This window comes from Protobothrops mucrosquamatus, unplaced genomic scaffold, assembly GCF_001527695.2.
Source record: "Protobothrops mucrosquamatus isolate PMUCROS unplaced genomic scaffold, P.Mucros_1.0 scaffold45, whole genome shotgun sequence".
Classification (NCBI taxonomy): Eukaryota; Metazoa; Chordata; class Lepidosauria; order Squamata; family Viperidae; genus Protobothrops; species Protobothrops mucrosquamatus.
Genome location: NW_015386427.1, coordinates 1,656,592 through 1,680,709, shown reverse-complemented (window position 1 = coordinate 1,680,709; position 24,118 = coordinate 1,656,592). Strand labels below are relative to the sequence as shown.

General features: G+C 36.0%; 1 protein-coding gene across 1 annotated transcript in view; it reads right to left on the bottom strand.

Annotated features, from left to right (window-relative positions):
* ARMC3 (armadillo repeat containing 3) overlaps positions 1 to 24,118 on the bottom strand; it is a 69,988-nt gene that overhangs the window by 36,816 nt on the left and 9,054 nt on the right. Inside the window, exons 2-8 of the mRNA XM_015811567.1 lie at positions 21,332 to 21,380; positions 16,464 to 16,581; positions 14,639 to 14,764; positions 10,454 to 10,522; positions 9,087 to 9,262; positions 7,324 to 7,518; positions 2,798 to 2,981 (exon numbers count right to left, since the gene is read on the bottom strand). Coding sequence (XP_015667053.1) covers positions 2,798 to 2,981; positions 7,324 to 7,518; positions 9,087 to 9,262; positions 10,454 to 10,522; positions 14,639 to 14,764; positions 16,464 to 16,581; positions 21,332 to 21,379 — 916 coding nt within the window. The 5' untranslated portion in view covers position 21,380. The remainder of the gene's footprint in view (positions 1 to 2,797; positions 2,982 to 7,323; positions 7,519 to 9,086; positions 9,263 to 10,453; positions 10,523 to 14,638; positions 14,765 to 16,463; positions 16,582 to 21,331; positions 21,381 to 24,118) is intronic.

Sequence of the window (24,118 nt, the reverse complement as noted above, 5' to 3'; positions counted from 1 at the left end):
GTTAACTTTTTCCAAGCTTAATAAAATAACTAATAGGATTAAAAGAAAATTAACACCACAGAAAAACTAAGATTTTTAGTGATGTTAAGATGATAGCACATTGTTTCCAAGGAATGAGACTGAAATTCCCCCAAATATTACATCCAGTTGAATATAGAATGGACTGAATATTAGTAAAACTTGGCTGGATACCACTTCATAAAAGTAATACTAATACTAATACTAATACTAATACTAACAATTGCTATAGTATGATAGTATTATCTGGAAGTAAGCTACATGGATTTCAATTGTACTTATTTTCAAATAAGCTTCCTTAGGATTGCAACATAAAATTTTCCTATGAGCAGAAAGGTGGGGCATGAATGATGATGATGAATGGTCACTTCCACAGCTAGTCTATACATTTAATTATAATAATCTTTTAATGGCTTACTATTCAGTCAAATTTGTCAGTGGGAAGATAGAACACCAATACTATAAAGGTATTTGCAACACTACAGCCTCACATCAAAGCAAACAAGTAAATATGGTTAAAAACAATTCTATGTGTATTAAAACTAAAACCAAAAGGCATTTTTTAAAATCAGACTCATTCACTCAATCTGTCTCCCTCCCTCCAATTTTATAAAAATAGTACATGGTCTCAGACAGACAGTATAACTGAAAGCCTAGTGAAATACTGTTTGATCATGTTTCTTAATCAACATTCATCAAATTAAAAGAATTATAGTCAGGATGGCTTTCCTTGGAAAATACGCTGGCAAAAGAGCATTAAAGTCTTGAACTTTCTGTTGGGCTTAGCCATTTTATATATAGCAAAAATATAGAAACTGAAAACTGGACAGCCATTTGTCTGAAATGGTGTAGGGTTCCTGCCTGAGCAGGGGGTTGGACTCGATGACCTCCAAGGTCCCTTCCAACTTTATTATTATTATTATTATTATTATTATTATTATTATTATTATTATTATTATTATTATTATTATTATTATTATTATTATTATTATTATTATTTCATTTATTATATAGTAAGTTCTGGGAATATTTTTCAAAAAATACTTTATGTAATTAGCTTCTTTATTCCCCAATTTTGTGATTAAAAACTAAAACTAAAATATTTATTAGCTTGAAGATCTATGTGGATAGTGATATTTCCCAGAAATAAAGTAGTAGAATAAAATAATAATAATAAACATATATTGGTCCATTAATATCGGCTTTAACTAGACTATGATTAGTTCTTAAAAATAAATTTACAATTCAACTTGGCTACCCAACAGAGGAGGCAGCAGAGAAAAAGAAATAAAATACAGAGGACAAAAAGGTTTCCTGCATTAGAAATTGTGTACAACAAATATACATAAATTAAAATAAGAATGTGAGATGTGCTAGAAATAACTAATAACCAAGAGATGGTTAAAATAAGAACTGTCTAAGTCTGTCACAGCTTATGTCATAAGAATCCCTTGAGGGACTAAGAATCTTATTACAGACAATAAGAAGTACATTATTCTCTATATTATTACATTTTGCTATATGGCACTGCTGTGCTTCAACTGCAGCTTGACAAATCACAATATAGATGCCACTCTGAGACATATTTAAACAGCATTGTCATGCTGAGTGCAAGATACTTCCATCCAGTCTGCATGCTTCAGAATTCCATGGTGAATTCGGGAGCAGTGAACTGGTCATATAAATAAAGAATTACAAAATAGATCATTACAAAAGGATAAAATGAAGAGGTTAATTCCCTGGGGACATTAATTTATAAGATATTTTGAGGCAAGTCATATTTTAGAAAGAAAATGTCTGGGTCTTAATTTATTCAGATTAGATAATGATAATAAAAATCAGTCTTGTGAAGGAAAAATATTTTTAAGAGAAAATTCAGAAACAAATTCTGTATCTTGGGATAAGTTATTTAGTTCAATAACAAACTATTTATTTGTGAGAACTTTTTTTACCCACATGTCCTCTTTACAAACAAATGAATGTACATTCTGAAAAATAAGTGGATGTTACAGTATTTTACATGAACTGTCTGAATGCCTTGTGTTTGTGCACAGACAAGTACAGAGGGATAGACGATTTACAAGAAAACTCAGTGGCTTGATTTAAGATATATTCAAGATGGGCCATATCATTCTAACTTTGTCCATTCTGAAGTAAGCCCATTATGTGAATATCTGTAAAAAAGCAGAGGGGGAAAAGGAGAAGGACGGGGAAGATCATTGTGTGGAGTGTTTCTCCATGCTTTTTATATCAACCTGTCTATTTACATATATTTTATCTAAATGCAGGGCATATATAACATTTGACATGGTTGCTCTTTGGTTTACTCCATAATATTCAAATATAAAAGCTACTTAATTAACTTGCTTCCAAGAAATAAAGACATTGGATCTTTAACAGAAGAGAGTGCCCACCTTACTATTAGCAAGACAACTGGTTTCGTGCCTTATGAACTTTGAAAGAATCTTCCTTAGCAGGTACCAGAATAACTGATCCAGCATTTCTTCCTGACTTACAGAATGATAATTTCAGGCAATAAAGTTTTCTTGTGCTAAAGTGGGATGACAGAATATGCTTGCAGTCTTATCAAAATGTATATCACTGCATTGTAAAGCTAATAAGATGTAGGATATGGCATCACTGACTCTTATTTTAGGAGACTTCAGTCAAACTCTTAAGATTTAATAATGGCATCTAATCATAAAAAGGAACCACTAACTGGACATTCATATACTTTACAGGCTTTTCTCAAGTCACAGGAATTTCAGTAATGACATACGATCAGCGGCTGCTTTAGCAATAGCTTTTGCGGCATTCTTCTGAAAATCAGTTAGAGTGGAAACTTCAGTAAAGGCCAGTAGCTTTCTGAGACCCCCTGTCTCCTGGATCAGTTGCATAGTATCCACATCCTCAAGACAATTTGCCACAACTCCAAGAGCTTCTACATGTAGGTCATTAAATTCCTTTAAGTTAAAAAGATGCAGATATTAAATCAATATTATACAATGGTTTAAAATTATGATTTTACTGTTTTCTGACCACATATTATGGTATACCATATTCCCATAATGCAGTTATCATTATTTACGTATATAAAAACACTGGTCTGGTAAACTAAATTGCCATGACAGGATACCTTAATTGCAGCAAAACATTTGGCAAGTTCTCCCAAAATTTGAAAAGTGTTCAGAAGCTACAGCTGATGCAGTGTGTGGTGGCACAGGCAGTTCTTAGGGCCCCTTGATTGGTCCATGCTACACCATTGCAAGTTGCGTTGATTGTTGATCTGCTTCCGCGTGCAATTGAAGATGGTGTTCATCACTCTTAAAGTCCTGCATGGCATGGGTCCAATCTACTTGAGGAACTATTTTACCTGGATGAGACTGGCCCACCCACCTGCACTGGCAGAGAGGACATACTGAGGATCAGCCAAGGAATTTTGAATGCATTTTGAATGACATCTAGTGGTGGATTTGAGTACAGCACTATAACTAGCTTCCTAACTGCTTGGTGATTCCTAGCTTAAGGGAGAACAGCTGGCAATAAAGGAAAATATTTTGGCATCCTTATCACCTGACCCTCTTGGACTATAAACACCTACAGAGCTTGGACTTTTAATCTCAAGAGCTAGTGGGAGAGAAAGAAAAAATTGACTTTTGACTACATCTGGTGGGAGAGACTTTTGAGCTGTTTTCAGGGAGGTTGAACATTTTGAACTCTTTGAACATTGTGGATTACAACCTTTCCTGACTGACAATTTTTGGATACCTGAGACAAAGGATCACTATAAAATATTGCTTGTAGGACTGGACCTATGTTTTGGAACCTATTGGATTATACAGGCTACATATAAAGACCAGAAAACTAGAGAAAACTTTGTTCTACTCTTACTGAGACTGGTGATACTAGAGGATCTCCAGGAATAATGCCTCAAGAAAAAACAAATACCTTTCAGAAGGAAATATACTCTATGCTGCAACTAATTCATCAAACAATTGTTGCACACAAAGTGGACATAAAAGAAACCATAATGAGACTATAAATAATTTAGATAATATAAATGAGCAAATCTCCAAATTAAATCTACAACTAGAAAGTATGAACAAACCAGAAATCAGAAGGTAAAGCAGAGGAAATGGACCTAGAGATGGAAGAGATAAAAGAAGGGAAATATAAACTACCATATATAAATAAAATACTGCAAGACTTACCCATAACAATGAAAATGCAAAAGACCCTTTACCTCTTAGGTATGCAAAATACACCTGATGACAAGGAAGGTTTTTTAAAATGGAATATAGAGCTGTCAGGGGAAATGTTACAATTTGGGAGACAAAAAATGAAAAGAGAAAGTGAGGGAGAAGGAAAGTGGGAGTTGCTTAAGGAATATAAATGGGTGGAATTCCCCCCCAAAAATACCCTACCTAAATTGTCTTCCTCATGACAAGCAACTTTCACAAAAATAGAAAGAAAATTTCTGGGCGATTTAATTGCCTTGGCTTGGAAAGCTACTTGGCAAAAAAAGAAAGCGAGATTTAGATTTAAAAAACAGAAGATATTAGTAAAATATCATGAAGATGTTTATATCTAATTTTGTATACATCAATAGTACCAAGAATTGTAACTGTGTAATGAGGGGAAAATGGAAAAAAATATGGGGAACAAAGGAGGATCAGGGAAAAAATACTGGATTGTGCAGTACTGAATAGATTTATATTGAAGAAGTTAATGTTAAATATGTGAACCCAGACAACATGTTGTTTACTAAGCACTAAAGACTGTAATTCTTAAAAATCAATAAAACATTAAACTACAAAGAAAGCTGGATTAAAACAATAGAGGAACTGGACTTGAGCACAAGTAGCCACAAAGCATGGAGACTGTTGACCACCTGAATAATAATCCAACTTGCCCTCGAGATCATGCCAATGTGACTGCAGACCAAATAATCAGTCATCTTCTTAAGAATGGCAACCCAGATCAAAGGCCATCAAAACACAAGATTAAGAAATAGAAATAAGGAAGATGAAACGACCAACTTGTCATCTCCCTTTATTATAGAAGTACCGAGAGAAACTATAAGGAAGGGAAGGCCACGGAAAGCTGCTGATTTAGATGACATCCTTATTGAACAGGTAAAGCAATATGGACTGAAAGCAAGACAGTTGCTACTATAAATGTTTAATGAATGCTTGGAACAATGTAAGATTCTAGTATCTGGTGAAAGGCTAAGGTTATAGCCGTTTTAAAGGCCAATAATCCTAAGAACTACCATCCAATTTCTCTCTTGTGCTATATCTATAAAATCTTTGAAAGAATTATACAAAATAACTTCACTATAACTGTAGAACCCCTTTTCATTCCACAGCAGGCTGTATTTAAGAGACTGAAGCAGAAAGTTTATGATATGACTAAAGATTTTAAATTTACAAATATCATCAGAAATTTGTTTCAGAACCATATGTTTTTTTGTGAAGTTCCAAGGAAGATGAAGTAGAAGGAGGAACCAAAGGAATGGTTTATAACAGGGTAGTATATTGGCTTCAACTTTTTTTAATCTTTACACCAATGATCAGCTGCTCCCTGAAGATACTAACAATTATATGTATGCTGACGATCCAGCAATGGCTATACAGGGAAAAACATTTGAGGAGGTTGAAAAATGTTTAATTGAAGCCCTAATAGTGGTGGATTGATACTGTTGTAATAACCAGTAAAGCTCAAATCTAGCAAAAAGACAGGTATGTGCCTTTTATCTTCACAATAAGCAGGCTGCTAAGAGCTGCATGTTATATGGAAGGGGACATTATTGGAGCTTTGACACAGCCCTAAATATTTAGGAGCCACTCTAGACATACCTAATATTTAAACAGCACTGTACCAACACTAAATTGAAGGTTAGTGGATGAAATAACATCCTCAATAAATTAATGAGCTCTATTCTGATCTGCCAGACCAAGGGCCCTTCAGACAACAGATCCTACTCTTTACTACTCAGCAGGTGAATATGCCTACCCATTCTGGTATAAATCAATACATGCTGGAAAAGTTGATGTTGCTCTGAATGAAGCTAACAGAATTATTACTGGATGCTTTAAACCTACCCTTCTAGATAAGATCTACCACCTAGCCGCCATTGCCCCGCCTGCTGTTTGCAGAGAAGCAGCAGCATACAGAGAGAGGTTTAAATCGTCTACCTCTAGATCACATCCTCTCTATGGCCTACAACCTGCTCAGCAGAGACTAAAATCCAAGAAAAGCTTCCTTAGGTTGACCGAAGACTTTGAAGAATTTGAAAGCAGATTGGATCTATGGAAAGCTACAAAGAACCAACACTGGATGTAACCAATGGAGGATCTGGCACTTGGGTCTGACAAAAGCTGGGAAGTATGGAAATCATTGAATAGACTGCACATGGGTACAAGATCCAGAGACACTCTGAACAAATGGAGCTATCCGGTTGCTACTGCTCTTTGCAATAGTGGTGACATGCAGACAACAACACATATGTATACCTGCTCTTTGTGCCCCAATCAGTGTATACTTGAGGACCTCATGGCAGCACGACAGAACACAATTAATGTTACTAGTTTCTGGGCAAGATTTGTGCATATTTTAATCTTGTATTTTATACTTTAAATGTTATGTTATATAGTATGCCTTATATAGTATGCCTTATTTTAATTGTGATAATTCTGATATGAATAAACAAATATCCGCACATAACATTAGGCCACATCATGGTTTGCCAATAAAATTCCTGTATAATTCTAATGAATCACATATACTCATAAATAAATTATATGGTGATTTTGTATAATATATAAATTAATCAAATAAAATTTTATAAAATATTAAGCTAAATGATCCTCACATTGAGAAGATATCCCAAATGTATGGATCTAATATTGATGTCTGCAAATACTGTTCATTCTAGAATCCTCTCTAGCCTGATGAAACCAAGAGAATATTATTCCATATAATTAGAAAGCATTCACTTTATCTCAAGAAAATCTGATTACCTGTATTCCATTCAATTTATAATTAGTTTAGTTGACAATATTACTTTAATCAATTAAAGAAATAAAATATCTTCTCAAACTCAAAAGTCTTCTTAATTAACCAAGAAAAACCCCAAACTGCCCTTTTAACAAAAGTATTGTCATTAAAGACATAGTTCCTTATGTGTACAAGAACGATTTTTCTAACTTTCATATTAACTACTGCATTTTTTTCACATGCAATTTCTTCAGGTTGAATTGATTAACTAACCAAAATTCATATCTATGATGTTTTAAAGGATACCTTAGTTTCCAGTATCTTGAAAAGATGATCTAATCCTTGATTTTCTCTTAGCATCACTCTTGTTTCTCTGTCAATGGTAATGACACCTAAAGTTTTGAGTGCTAACAACTGAATAACTGGGTAGTCAGACTTCAGAAGTTCCAACAAAGGAGGAATTACATTTAATTCGCGTATTGCAGCACGACTCTGAAAATCCTATATGTAAATATCAAATAAAAATGTGATTGGAGAAGAACAATATAAAGCACAGTACAATTATGACTGTTAAAAATGAATAAGCTAGCTCAAATACAGTTTAAAAATATTTCTTCAATATTTCAAATATTGAGTTCCATCTGTCATAAATTATATATTAAACAGAGCAAAACTCAGAACATTTTTAGCTTACAAATAATTTATACATGATAAACTTTACCAGAGAAAATTTCTAGTATATTGATACAAGAGGAATAAAAGAAATGCAGTTTGATCATTTCATATTTCTATACATCTTCATATCTCTACTTTCTTGCCTTGTTAAATATTTAAACTTTTTTCTGACTGCAACATTAAAATAGTAAAAGTTACTAGTTTTAAGTTTAAAAAAGACATTTTTTTTCTGTGCAGTTTTCTATACAATTTCATTTATCAGTTTAAACAAGCACCAGGTGCAGTTGTCCTGATATACCTAACAATAAGGATAGGTAGCCAAATAATGGAAACAGCAAAATGTGATTCAGAATAAAGACATGCTCTGGTGCCCTAGAAAAGATTGAACTGTGAATTGAATTCATTACAGACTTGATTCACTTATAACTTGGTCCACAACCCTGTTCAATTGGAGCACTTGGATTTAAGCCAATTTGGTACCATTTAAATCAGGAGAGTTAAAGTAACTTAAGTCCCACTGTTTCAGCTTCACTGGATTGCAGATTGAGCTATTAGACTTTGAAAAGAGCTCTCCTACCAATTTACTATTCTTTTGCTAACCAGCCTATGGTGACATTAACACTGATTGTGAAAGTAACCAATTACAATAACCTTCCCCCCTTCTGAAAAGAAGCTGTCAAAATCATTTACTAAGAGTTTAAAAGGTGCAAAATCATTATGTGTTAGGCAAGAATAATGCAAAAATAATACTTCTTATTCCAAACCCTCAAAAATGGACATTTTATAGCCTTTCATAGAACTTAAACATTTTTCCAGATGATGAAGAGAATAGATTGTATGCATTCTTCTACTGAAAATTATTTCCTTTATAGACATTTAAATGGATCATGCTCTGACCTATGCTACACACATTTAATTAACAAATTTAATCAGAATCAATGAGACTTGCCATTTAGTAAATCACCCTAATTCATTCAAGAGACATCTGACATCCAGCCCTTGCTATTTGAAAGCAGTAAAACTTTTGTGAGCAGATTCAGATCTGTGGGCATAGCGATAGCATTAATCATATTTTTACCAAGGATGGAAAACAGAAACCTGAATGTTTCTCCATGTTTCTTATAAGCTCTCTTATTTTCCTCCTAACTAATTTACAATCAACAGTCTTATGGATTAAAATAATGACATCAGTTGTGTTAAGTAGAAGGGGGAATTCATCAAGCAAACCAGCCCATGCCAGTTTGAGGAGATATGAGGAGGAGGATATGTTTGAAAATGAGATGGCAGGAAAAGTTGGGTAAATAAAATGCAGATCAAACAAATCAACATCAATATCAGATTCATTTATAGAAGAAGACATTATTTTCTAATGAAAAATGAAGGCAAAACATCACCTGCACTAGATTATAGATGCATTCCACACAATTCTTCTTAACATCAGGATCAGGACTTCCTAGCAGTCGGATAAGAGGCTCTAGTCCACCTTGCTCAAATATTTGTACTTTACTATTATAATCAACTGACATATGTACGAGACAAAGGCTAGCGAACTCATGGATGACAACCTCTTCTACAAAATATTTAAAATTGACTGTGATCAAACATTATCCAGTAACAAATATGCACATTTTATAAGCAAAGTGTCGATAACTCAATTAAAACCAAATTGTAATTATTTTCAAGATTTTAAAAATAAATGGGAACATATATTTATTTAAAATTATCCAAAAGATTACAGTCCTACAAAAATATGCCAAATGGGAATGGAAAGGTTCTGTTTTCATTTTTGTATTTTTATGCTCATTGTTTTTATAGAGTCTTATACCATGTATGTTATGTTGATTTTATATTTTAGGTAAGCTGCTGACAGTCTTTCAACGCAGGGATAGAAATTGAGAAACAAACTAAAAAATAACTTAAAAAGTAAAGCCATGACCATGAATATGTGGAAATGGCTTGGGAGACAGGAGCAAAGACAACTGTCATGCAAAAGGTATCTCAGTCCACAGAAGAAAAAGAGACATGGGAATCATCTCAAAAAAGATCATCCCTAATTTTCTGGAAATTAAAAGTAAAGAAGGGGAGAAGTACTTTCACATTTGCAAAGTTTTGTTATTGCAACCTTAAAATAAATGTAATGTTAGTACTCAGTAGACAACTTATTGGATCATTGTTTCAGAGATATTTATTTAAACAGAGAAATAGAATGGCCAAAGGCCAAGGCCAAAAAAAAAGGGAGTGGATGCAACCATGACACAGGACTGATCTACTTGATTTACTTGATCTACTTGTTCTCCAGAAGCGAGGAGGGTGGGCAGTCTACCCGGCTTTCAGAAGGCTAAGATAGAACTGGTCTACTGAAAATCTGGGCGGTGGCACAACAGTGTGGTAACACAGAAGTGACCACAGATTTGCTGCATTTCAATCCCACAGGAGTCATGGATCCCAGTTTTGGATACATTCTGTAAATTAGCCCATTTGAGGTATCTTGATTCAAAAATCATTGCTGTATGATGCACTGTTTTGCCCCATTAAAGGTTACAGACACAAGAATTTTAGTTGTATATACAGTAGATGGTTGGTGCTTCTTGACATGGTGCTTCTTGAAACACCATGTGATTAAAGCCCCACCTTTTTTAATGTGTGCTTTGGCATATAAGAGGGGCATCAATCATACAGCTGCAGCTGCTACTTTCACTTTTTTTTACTTCCCCAGCAAATAAGAGAAGCCAGGATTTACCAAAAAGATGCTGCAAGTTACCTTCTGGTGCCAGACGAGCTATAAATGCACTTGTGACATCAAGCTGCCGTAGTGATTTCTTCACATCATCTATAATGAATGACATAAAGCAATATATTCTGTTAATTGAAGGGATAAAATATGCTGTCATGACTAATAATGCAGATATAATACTATTGTTTAATCCTATAAAGGAGATGTATTAAAGGATTGGCCTGAAATAGACTACGTTTCACTTACAGTGGACAGGGAAAAATGTATTTCATGAAATCAATAAAACTAAAGAGCAAACAACTTCCAAAATGGAATTATGTATCTTTTGTTTGCCAAGCATCAGATATACAATAATAATCCATCAGGACAATTACTGATTTTGGCAAAATTACTAATGCCCCTTTAAACAGCAGTTTTTGAATGGCTTACGAATTTATTTTAAAGTAATGTAGTTTTTCTTCAGCAGATATCATCCTATTTATGACAGTACTCTTAATCTTATAGTGCTTTGGTTTCAGTAATAATTTCACAAGATATGAAATACTTGTTAAAAATTCAATATACTATATTGAAAATCCATATTTTTCATCAAATAATGCCAATATAACACTTTTTTGTAAGTTTTCACTATGTGTACACTTCCTTCTGTTCTCCTGGCTCTGCTACATATTTGTACATGGACATAAATATACCTCATGTAAAATCCAATGCTGGTAAATCTCAACTTGGGGGTCTTATTCTGCCAACTGAAGATCTACTCCTGATAAGCAAACACCTTTGTCTGATTACAATTTAGTGCCACTTATGTCCTGGCAGCTTGATTACTTTGCCAGCCTGTCAAATACTGCTGCTAGCTTTTTACAACATTAATAAATACGAGGAAATATGCAACTTATTACTTTCAATTTAAATTAAAGCTTGCACCAAATAAAGTTCAGTTTTCACCCTGCTTTCACCTACTTTCTCAACTTGGTTATGCCCACTTCTTCGAGTGAAGCTTCTAATAGGGCTCTTAAAGGCCAGTGTTGCTTAGGCTAAAGAAGTTGCATACTCAACTTACTTGACAGTAAACTCCTCAGGTCTTGTACATTTTTGTCTCTCTTCATAGAACTTTTTAAAAAAAATTCTGTTTCAGAACCAAGGTTATTATAATAGAACAGTTCAAACCCAATGGTGCTTTTTCAAGAGGCAACTGGACTTTATTGTTTTTCTTTGAAGATGTTTCACTTCTCATCCAAGAAGCTTCTTCAGCTCTGAGTGGAGGGTGAGAAATGAAAGGATTTATATTCCTTGCAGACAGCTGGTAATTTGTATTCTTTAGAGCAGTGGTCCTCAACCTTCCTAATGCCGCGACCCTTTAATACAGTTCCTCATGTTGTGGTGACCCCCAACCATAAAATTATTTTCGTTGCTACTTCATAACTGTAATTTTGCTACTGTTATGAATATCTGTTATGTAAATATCTGATATGCAGGGTGTATTTTCATTGTTACGAACTGAGCATAATTAAAGCATAGTGATTAATCACAAAAACAATATAGCAATGCTCGCTGGAGAAGCTTACTCTTCCTTGCTCAAAAATGTTGGGAGGGAGGGAAGGGGAAGGAAGGAAGGAAGATTGAAGGGGAAAGAAAGGAGATGGAGAAGGAAGGAGATTGAAGGGGAAAGGAAGAAAGATTGAAGGGGGAAGGAAGGAAGGAAGGAAGGAAGGAAGGAGAGAGAGATTGAAGGGAAAGGGATGGAGATGGAAGGAAGGAAGGAAGATTGAAGGGGAAAGGAAGGAGATGGAGAAGGAAGGAGATTGAGGGGGAAAGGAAGGAAGCAAGGAGAGATTGAAGGGGAAGGGAAGGAGATGGATGGAAGGAAGGAAGGAAGGAAGGATCTTTGGAGAGTCATGTTTTTCCAGATGGTGATGAACTGCAACTCCCAGCATTCCCCACTATTCCACAGTGCTTTTTAGGGCTGCTGGGGATGGTAGTCCAGTAAGGTCTGGAGACACACACAGATGCCCTCCGACGGGCGGCACAGGGGAGGCTCCGGCGCGGCGCGGAGGGCGGCCGGGGGCAGAGCGCGGCCGGGCAACCAGGAGGCGTGGGGATTGGCTCGGCGCCGCAGCTCAGCTCAGCCAGCAGCAGCAGCACGTTGCCCGAGCAGGGCGGGAAGAGAGGAGGTGGAGGTGGCAAGTCATGAAAGCAGCGTCCACACGTTCAGGGTGCAAATGCCTTGAACGGCTTGGCTCCCCCACCCCTTTATTTACTGATCTGCCACAAGCTCGTGCAAACAAGCCCCGAAGAGTTCTGAACGATCGGTCATTAAAAAAAAAAAAGCTTTCAGCAATGAGGCAGAAAGGGGAACTCACTCACGGCTCTTTTTTCCCCCTTTCTCGGCGACTGGGAAGGCAGCAGCCAGAGACGCCACTGCACAAAGGGAGGCGGAGAGAGGGGCGAGGGGGAAAACCTCACTCAACTTTCACCCTTATCAGACCCGGTTCCCTTCTGGTCGACACCCACCCACCCCCTTCACCTCCCGCTACAGATCGAAGGAAGGAAGGAAGGAAGGAAGGAAGGAAGGAAGGAAGGAAGGAGAGATTGAAGGGGAAGGGAAGGAGATGGATGGATGGATGGATGGATGGATGGATGGATGGATGGATGGATGGAAGGAAGGAAGGAAGGAAGGAAGGAAGGAAGGAAGGAAGGAAGGATCTTTGGAGAGTATTTTGCCAGGCTTTTTTTTTCACCTTGGCCCTGCGCTTCTCCCAGACGGAAGCCAGGCAAGAGGACCTGAAAAATGCCGAGCTACCTTGCCAGCGCCCGCCGCTGCCCCGCTAGCCTCACCTTGGCCACCGTCCGTTCGGTGCGGCAGCAGGCAGGCCCAGGCGCTCCTGGGTGGCCCTCCCACCCCTGGCCCTCTTTTACTTACATTTAGTAGTTGTTCAGCAGGGAGGGGTGGAAACTTCCAGGAAGCTCGCCTTAGCTGCAGACAACTTGCAGCAACGTTTGCTGACTGGGACTTTTGGCGGGCTCAGCAGGGCAGAGACAGCCTGGACAATTCCTATTGGCTTTTGAAAGCCAATAGAATTAGACTCTATTCAAGAGATTTTATTCTATTGGCGTTCGAAAACCAATAGAATATATTGGCTTTCGAACGCCAATAGAATAGACTCTCTTGAATAGAGTCTATTCTATTGGCTTTCAGAAGTCAATAGAATAAGAGGGAGTAGCACAACTCATGAAAAAGGGGAAAAAAACAAAAAAAAAATGCCGGACTGCGTTTCATAAGGATTCTATGAGGAAAAACTCCAGGACTTTGGCGACTCCTGTGAAATGGTCGTTCGACCCCAAAAGGGGTCGCGACCCACAGGTTGAGAACCGCTGCTTTAGAGAGTCACTTGGAGGTTTATCTGTGTCCTCAGAGTCACCTGGGTAGTGCAAATGGCTGTGGAGCCTTCTTGGAACTGCTGAAAGGACTGTATTTTAGACTGGAGATAGATGATATCATAGCCCTCCCCCTCTACTGAGAGAGGGCTATTCAATTTTGACACAGATGAAAACCCATAGATCTGTACATTGGCGAAACAAAACAACCACTTCATAAATGCATGGCACAACACAGGAGAACACACCCATCAGGACAAGATTCAGCAGTCCATTTGCATTTAAAAGACAAAAGACACTCTTTTGAAGATAGTAAAGTTCACATTTTGGACAGAGGACTGCTGGTTGGGAAGAGGTCAAAGAGGACATCTATGTCACAGTCCTTTAAGTAGTTCCAAGAAGGCTCCACACCCATTTGCACTACTCAGGTGACTCTGAGGACACAGATAAACCTCCAAGTGGTTTCAATGATTCTCTAAAAGAATGCAAATGACCAGCTGTCTGCAAGGAATATAAATCCTTCCATTTCCCACCATCCAGTCAGAGCTCAAGAAGCTTCTTGGATGAGAAGCGAAACATCTTCGAAGAAAAACAATGAAGACCAGTGGCCTCTTGAAAAAGCACCTTTGGGACAACCATGACCTCGATGACTGAGAAACTCCATAGACATTTAGCTAAGAACAGTTCAAAGTTCTTTGTTAAACTCAGTGAACTATTTTTAGTGTTGCTTAGCAGAAACACTAGACATACAACAATTTCATAGTTTACATCAGTTTAATATGTGTTCACAGTTTCACAATGCATAATACTGACCATGTTTCTAAAAGGAACACTTACTATGGGATGCCATGATTCCAACTACCATGGTAGCATTTCTGCGAACAGTGGGATCTTCATGTATAACTAATTTAAATAAAGGTTCTAATGCTCCAAGTTCAAGAAGTGTCAGCTTATTTTCTTCACCTAAAAAGCAATTGTTAATTACATTTAATTTCAAATATCCCTAATAATTATTATAATAACATAGTAAGCTTTCAATTTAACAGACCAATGGGGGGGAAAGTGTCCATAAAGAGAAAAAAATCTATTAAATCTGAATACATTTTACACAAGTCTTTTAGATATTTTATGTAAGTGTATAGAGGCATATGGGATTGTATACATGCACAGAATTACACTAGTATAGACAGTTTTTGTCAATGGTAACTCAGTTTGTCCAGTAAACTCCCTTAAAATGAAGATTTACTGTAACAATAGTAGTGACTGAAGAAGACAAAAATAACAATATCAAAGGATGAACTACCTTGAAACAGAAAAAATATTATATGTATCTGTCAAGGTCACATTTTTCTCTGCAATGGTTCAGCGGTAATCTAGCTAAGGCATGTAGATGATAATAATATGCATGAATAATAATAATTAATAATAAGCTGAAGAAACAGTGGCTCACCTAGTTAGTTGCTGCAAGAAGATTACACAGACTGATTACAAACATTAGCATGACAAAGTAGCAACAGTGGTGCATTGAAATATCTGCAAGAAATATCATTTGCCTGCAAGCAAAAACTAGTGGGACCACAAAATAGACAAAGTAATAGAAAATGAAGAAGCTAAAGTGCTCTGGGATTTTCAAATTCAAACAGAGTATCTGCCACATAACACTCCAGATTTAAAACTGTCAATAAAAAAGAGAAAATAGTCTGGAAAGTGGATGTTCAGTACCTAGAGACAGCAGAATAAAAAGATAATAGAGAAAGAACTGGAGAAAATAACAAAATATAAAATGCAAAGATCTGCAAAAATAAGTAGAGCAAAAGAAAGCAAAAATAATACCAATAATAATAGATGCCTTGGGTGCAAAGAAAAAATAATAATAACCAGTCAATTGCAAAAGGCACGTTTACAGTACCTGGAACAGCTTACACCATGTAATGTTATGTTTAACACCATTATACAACAGCATCTCCCTCTTCTAGGTTAATAGGTAGACAAAAATACCAAATCCAGTCTAAACATCTGGCTGGCTGCATGACAAACTATAATACGCTTTACTTGCAATAGCTTATATCTTGCAATGATAGCTTTAACACCATCAAACAACAATAGAGAGGGTCAATTTGGTTTAGCGATTAAGCTGCTAGGATAGAAATAGGGAAACAATGAGTTTTAATCCCACCTTAGGAAAGGAAGCTGGCTGGGTGACTTTGAGCCAGTCACTCTCTCTTAGCCCAATGTACCCCACAGGGTTCTTTTTGTGAGGAAATGAGGAAGGAGTATTAGATATATTCTAATTATATTCAACACTAGAAATGTGTTATTTATAAAAATAATATGGGATATAAACTAACAAACATTGGCCTATCCCAGATCCTTCAGAAGGATTCAATAAGTGAATAAAAATGCCAAATTCAGTCTAAACATCTGGCTGACCATGAGATCAACCATAATAATCTAATTCAATTTTCCTTGCTGTTCTTTATCTGGAAGAGATTGCTTATAAGTCAGAAGCTTCCATAACTTATAGTTCTGTATTACTCTATGTAACTCTATGTAATGTCTCACACAGTGTTGGCACTTAAATATTAAACAGAAATAGAAAAATTCATATAAAAATTTAGTACTCATTCATATACAAGTGGAACATGATAAAAGAAGAACAAACCTTTTAATGCAAATTTATACAGAGCTTCACATGCTTTATATAGCACTTCCTCTTCAGGGGAATTGAGCATCAGTACCACTGTTGCAGCTTTTTTGCTTTCAACTGACAAAGGATCAAACTAGAAAACCAACAGTAAGGGTATTAATATAACTCAGTGTTGTATAGTTCAGTGCCATAGGTATTTACTGATAAATATAAGGCAACCATTGAATATATCTTTTGAAATTACAGTATATAATAATATACTTACACATATATTATACTTATAAAAATATCTTAGAGGAAGGATTCAATTGTTTGTAACTTTAATGGCAATTTAATGGCTTACAAGAAGATTCCATTTTCCTTTCCCTTATACTCCGTGCAAGGAGATTTTGGAAATAGAAATCTGAAATGTGTGCTTGCAGAGGGCTATTGAAATTTGGTTGATGATCCCTATGGCCACAGATAGCCTACCTCTAAAACGTGGATGAATAGGAGATGAACAATAATTATACTGAAAAAGATGGATGGAATTCAAATTCCACTAATTCAGCATTTGGTTTAAAAATTCCAGCAAACTGCCTCTTTCCCTACTCATAGGAAATCTACTGAGCACATATAATAGAGTTTTTGAAATTGTAATGATATACATCAATCAGTAATTCTGAAAAAGAGATGGCAATGAAATGGTCTCTATGACATATTAATTCTAAGATTTTGAGATCAGTGAGTTTTTAAAAGAAGCAACATTTGTTGCTGATCTGGCTATAGGCAACAAACCTAGCAAGAAAGCACTTACAGATTTGATCAAACATCAAAAATTCAATTATAAAATATGATGTACATAGACAATTTAGACTGAAGTACATTATATTTTACTCAAGTAATTCTCTGCATCCTACATAAAAGGGTCAGAAAAGCTAAAGATAACAAGCATTGTACATGATTCAATGAAGAGCCCCTGCTCAGTGTACTAAAAACAGGTTACTAGGGATGCAAAAAGTCTGAAGAAGAAAGGAAGAGAAATAGTACAGAAAAAATGCAATTGTATTACAAAACCCTGCAGTGCACTTTCATGTGGAATCCATGGACCACATTGATCAGATCAACTCAAAAAGAACATTCCTATCAAGTGGGAAAAAGGATATCAAGCATGACAACTGAGATGATAGAAATTCTCAGAAGTTTTCGTTTGAAAACTCCTATTTGTACCTGTAATAATAGCCTCAAAGGCAACTTAAGAAATAATGGAATCAGATGGATAGGCTGAACAGGCTATACAATGTTCTTTTCTTTTTTTTAATGATATAAAGTTCAGATATGCTACATAAGTGAATCATAGTGTCATAGAGCTGAAGAGCTATTTAGGCCACCAGGTCCAGCCCCCTGTTCAGTGCAGAAATCCAAATTAAGCAACCCCAACAAATGGCTGTGGAGCTACCACTTAACTATATCTAGGAAAGGAAAGCTCACAATCTCCTTTGGTACTTGACTCTTTTGTTGAACCGCTCTTATATATAAATTATGAGAATACTGCAAAATTGGATTTTAAAAAATATAGAATACAGCTTATAGAAAATAGATAATTAAAATAAATTACAGAGTTAGTAGTAAGGTATTAACTTCTAAAATAGTTGAAAGCATTTATAATGTACAATTCCTTTTTCTTTGTAAGCTTTCTTTTGTAACGTTTTAGTCTTGTCAAATACTGAAGGGAGATTAAAAAAAAATCAACTATCCAAGTTTCCAATGCTTTATGTCAATCTAATTATTTGTATACAGAAAAGAACCTGCAACAGCCAATCCTTCTCTTCTCAGTCTATGTAGCTGACAAATATCTACCAGCCCACAATGAAACAGAATTCCATAATAGCATCGGTCATTTTTGCCAACAACAAGCAGCATGGTGGCCTAGTGATGAAGACTCGCCTCTGACTCGGAAGGTTGAGAGTTAAATCCTAGCTAGCGGCAGATGTTTCTCTTTTAGGATCCAAAGAAAAAATATCTGTTGCTAACTCCACATGGGATCAGGATGGCCTTCTGGCCAGTAAACACTCAGTTCCATCCAGTCCTACCCAAATTAAATGACTATAGAATCGTAAAAAGGAAAAACAAATCTCATTAACAACCTTTGCCAGAACCAAAATGAAAATATTTTCTGAGCCTAGAGATCAGACACACTGTTTTATACTAGTTCAATTCCTTCCTCAACAGCTGGTTCCACTCTGTGGTAACCGGGGAGGAGGAATTGACCCAATGATGCTCCTCTGTGGGATGCCACAAACATTAGTATTTTAATCTATGTGAAGCTGATGGGGAAGATCATCCAGCAGTTCAGGGTAGTATCAATATACTGATAATACCCAACTCTACCCAATCCTGGGCCTCACTGGACATGGTACCAAAATCTTGTCTCACTATCTGAAGGCTATAAATGTCTGGAGTGCTGAAGCTTGGAATGTAGATTTTCCATAATCAGGTCAGTCCTCTGGAAAGTGCTCCTGCTGGAGATTTTAACATTATTAGCTTTCCAATATACTAGATCTGTCTGCATGACACACTAGACCATATTATGATTGGATTAATGCACCAATTAAATCCAGATCATGGACAGAGTTTTACATAAGCTGTAACTATAACTTGAAGGATGGAATTTATATTACAATGGCATAGCATATATTCTATCATTTTTACGAAACCTTCTGATTCAACAGATAATAGATTCAAATGCATCAGTATATTGATACGATGCAAAATTTTAAAACAAGTTTTACATAATAAATATTTAAAAAGCTGGATGATACTTAGAAATAATATAAATAAAATAGAACATTTCAATGTCTTTCACAGTTACAGATATTCTTCTTCTTCTGAGTACCCCATTTGAGTAATCAATTAAAATAATGTATGCAATTGAGCAGTAGCATAAGAGATACAGGATAAAATGTATTTATTAATATATATACTGTAATCATTCATATTACAAGCATTTGATTTCCAAGATATCTTAGCACAACTGCATGTTTGAAATAACTAAATATTTAACTACAGTTGAAAAATGGAAAGGAATATAAATTATATGAATAATAAACAGGACAGTATTGTGAAGCTCATAGTAGGATTTCACGGGTGGGGGTTTAACAGTGAAAAAGAGCAATGTACTATCAGGTGATTTGTCACTGAAATTTAAGACTATACTGATTGAATATAAAGATTTTAAAGTTATTTGTACCTCAGCATGATATGCAAACTGGCCAGTTTGGGTTTATTCAACAAATCATGTTTAACATAATAAAGGCTTAGGACAAGATGTAAACTGTTGTACTGTTATACTGTTTACTGATGTAAACAAACAGTCTTACTGCTATCAATTAAATCCTAGTCCCCATATTTTCTTCGTTAATGGGTTTTTGATGAAGCAGTAATAGGAAAACAAAGGAAATCTAAAAAGGGAAGACAATATCTGAAATTCTTGAGTAGGGAAATTCTTAAGTAGGGAAATATTAAAAGCCCCAGACATATTTTGAGTAGAACTCTATCTCGACTTAAGAATTTTTCTTTTGTATCCACATTTCTCACATTTTTCTTCTTCTTGGATGCCAATTAATAGTCCAATTTGGCCATATTCTGGTTTTGTCCATGAAACATAGAGCTGAATGGAACTGAACAGCTAGCCTTCCGTTCAGACAAAAGTGATGAACTATCAGTTACTATTCTTTAAGGAGAAAAACTAGGAAAGTCCTTTTATTGCAAGACACAATACTAGATAGACTTACAGACAAGGTGAGGAAATTCTTAATAAATATCTACAGATAAAGTGAGGGGCTGCCACAAAGAAGAGGGAGTCAAGCTATTTTCCAAGGCACCTGAAGGCAGGACAAGAAGCAACGGGTGGAAACTAAGCAAGGAGAGAAGCAACCTAGAACTAAGGAGAAACTTCCTGACAGAACAATTAGCCCATGGAACAACCTGCCTCCAGAAGTGGTGAATGCTCCAACACTGGAAGTTTTTAAGAAGAGACTGGACAACCATTTGTCTGAAATGGTATAGGGTTTCCTGCCTGAGCAGGGGATTGGACTAGATGACCTCCAAGGTCCCTTCCAATTTTTTTTAATTATTATTATTATTATTATTGCTTATTTTTTCAATTAATATTAGAAGGGAGATCTATAAAGAAATAATATCAATAAAGGAGAATATTTGTAGCTCCAGTACGAAGTGAGGGTCCTTGGTGCTCTCTGAGCCTACTTATTTTCTTGCAGACGTTTCATTACCCAAACTAAGTAATATCATCAGTGCACTGATGATGTTACCTAGTTTGTGTAATGAAATGTCTGCAAGAAAACAAGCAGGCACAGAAAGCACCAAGAACTCCTCAAAGAAACAGTATCTTTTACTGTTAATCCTAGCAATTTAGCAAAGCTATCAAAACAACATCCTTACAAAACTTACGCAGGTAACAAATCTGTTGAGATCCTCTTCTAGAACATATCAAATTTATAATGATTTTTTTTTACAGATGAAAAAAAACATACCTCCCATAAATTAGCATCTGGACAATGGATGGTAAAAGTATAGATTATGATAATAGAAAAAGAAGTATTTTGTGGACAGTTATTTCTTTTAAAAGACAAAACAATATGGAAGACTGACCTTCCACAACTTGATGCCCTGCCTTACAGATAGAATCCAATAATCTTCATGAAATCAATGTGATTTTCCCCCCTGCTCTTTAAACACAAAGACCATGAAGAAGGAATATGATTAAGTTTATATGATATTTTTAGAAACTAAAGGGAAGTAAGTAGGAGTAAAAGACTGAAGAAGAGCAAAACTGGAGATTGTAATTGTGAAACATTTTTATGAGTATTGCTTTATAAACTTACCACATCCTTTGGAGGAGGCTCAACTTCCTTTTTTACCTTTTTACCCATTCTAAAAACAAACAGAACAGCAAGAATAGTCAGTGAATAGTACATTTTATATTTTTAATCTAATTTACATCATATATAAAAACATTGCTATAAAGAGATGAAAAATTCTTAAATTAACAAAATCTGTTCACTCATGTTAGGAAATAACAGTGGGTATTTTATACACATTTTTTAAAAACCCAAAGTGTACCTTTTCTAACTCCACTAACTAAACACTAGAATATCTGCGTCTCTTTAGTTGAGCTCAATTCCTGGTGAATACAAAGTATTATGGAAATGTTTGCTATTGCTCTCTTCCAGGATGAAAATTGAAAAATTAAGGAGTAACAACATTCTCAGCCTTAGTTTTGCTAATTTATAAGTAATTTCATTTGTTACCTTCTTGACAAACAACTTAGGAAAAATCAATTCACAGATTCTCCTGACCAATGCTTGCGGGGGGGGAATCACCGGTCTATAAAGCCTTATGAAAACCAGGCAAAGTTGGGGCCATCCAGATCTCAGACCAAATACTATTGCATAGGGCAGGCACAACAATAGGGGCACTCTGTGCTGGGGCTAGCCCACGAGCTCAAGAAAAGGTCCTCCCCTCCACATCACCTGTCCTCTTCGTTTCTAATCCTTTTTAACTTTAATTTTAATTATTCTGTGTTATCTTTTTTCTTTTTATCATTGTATAAGCTCTTCAGAGTCACTGCAATGATTGAGAAGGGCAGCATATAAATTTAATAAATAAATACATAATACACACATCCTGAATCCCATAAGACAACATTGTTTGAAAGACAGGATCTAGAGGATGCCAGTCCTGTCAGTTTTTTCAGATAGGCAGGAAATAGTGAAAGAAGTTATTTATCAAGAAGTGCTTTGAAGATAATAACCATAATGTTGAATTGCATTCAGAAGCCTACAGGCAACCACTGTAATTCATGAAGTAGCAGTGTTGCATGAGCATACCAAGGTATAAACATAATTACTTCTGCTGCTCCTTTCTGAAGTCTTCAAAGACAATTCCATGTAGAATATATTGTAACAATCCAGAGGTATATGTGACTATGAGTATGACTTCCCAATCCAGCAATGGGTGTAACTGGTGTACAAGATTTGTGTGAAAACTGTTCAGGCCGTGGTTTTCACTTATTCTTCAAGCAATAGTTGTCAGCCTACAAGTACATCAGATTGTTCACTAGGTCTGTTTAGGGAAGCTTCAAAATTCATAGCCACTCAGGATTGATACTGTTTAGTTAGAGATGCATATCTTAACATGCTAATGGATGACCCAGTAGCCTCATTAAACAGATATTAAACCGTAGGAGGAAAATAAGAAATATTCCATTCTAATTTCTTTCCTCTGATGGATTATCCACAACCAGGATGAATATCTTCTCAATACTGTGCCCAGGCCTGAAAACCAGACAATTCAATTAACTGGTTTTCTCACCAAGTTGTCTAAAAGTGTCTGTGCATTTTATCCACAACCTTCTCCAAAAAAAAGAGAAGGTTGGAATTGGATTGGAAATTGTCCAAATCATTGGATCCAGGAATGACTTCTTGAGAAGGATTCAAACCACAGCCTCTTTAAGCAGAAATGAAATCACTCCTCTCTCAAGGATGAATACATCATCACCTGAATCCCATCACACATCACCTCTTGACCAACCACCAAAGGATTTTATATTTCCATTTATAACTCCAATAATCCTCTCCACTTTCTAAGACCAACTGACTCAAACTCTTTCTGGAGTTCCATGGGAAAGCCATAACTTAGCTAATTAAACAGGAACTGTACGGCTACAGTCCCAGCTCTGAGTGAATGCAAGAGGTTTTATTCAATAGATACTTCAAAATATCCTTACAACAATCCTTCAAATGATCTTCTGGCCCAAATGTCCATAGGAGATATGGCTTATCTTAATTCAGGAGTGGGCAATTAATTTTTCCAAGGGGCCACATGAGAAACTGGGATTTTGTTGTTGAGGGTTGCCACTCCCTCCACTGTCACCCTCCCTGCCCAATGGCAGCAGGCCAAACAGGGACAGTTAAAGGGTCAGATGTGGCTGGTAGACTGTAAAATGCAATTTGTCCATTAAATAACAGAGGAAACAATACCTCCGGGTTTGGTGGTGGTTGGATTTTTTTGTTTGTTTTTTTATTTTGCAGCTCTTATTACCATGCTGTAATTCTTAATAAAGGCCCTTGCCTATATTTGATTAGATTTGCTTTTCATCTTCCTTCAACATCATTCCAGGCATTTCTTTTGCTGGCCCCCAATGCCTCATACCCAAATGAAAAATAAATAAATACTCTTGTCATCTCCAGTCCAAGAGAACCAACCACTCTCCTTTAAAACCCAACTTCATCTGGTACTATACACATAAATTATAGAAAGCACTGACAGTAGTGGGAACAGGCAGCTGAAATGGTACAACATGAAGAAAGCAAGATGGCCACTCTCCAAGATGATGAACTCTGCAGTAGCTAGCATCCAACTTGACCATTGGTGTTGATCCTGTTCCCATTGCTGTTTCCTCATAGCACCCATTTGCTCCAGCATGCTAGCATGTTGAAGCTTATCAATTCTTTTCCATGACTGATTGCTTCATATTTATTTTCTTGATTTCTTCTTGTTTTTTTCTCTATTTTATAAACCTTTATAAACCAGGTTGTCTGACATCGTACTTGTATAAAAAAGAATTTCTTAGCATAATAGTCTTTTTAGTTTTTGAACCATTTAGTGAG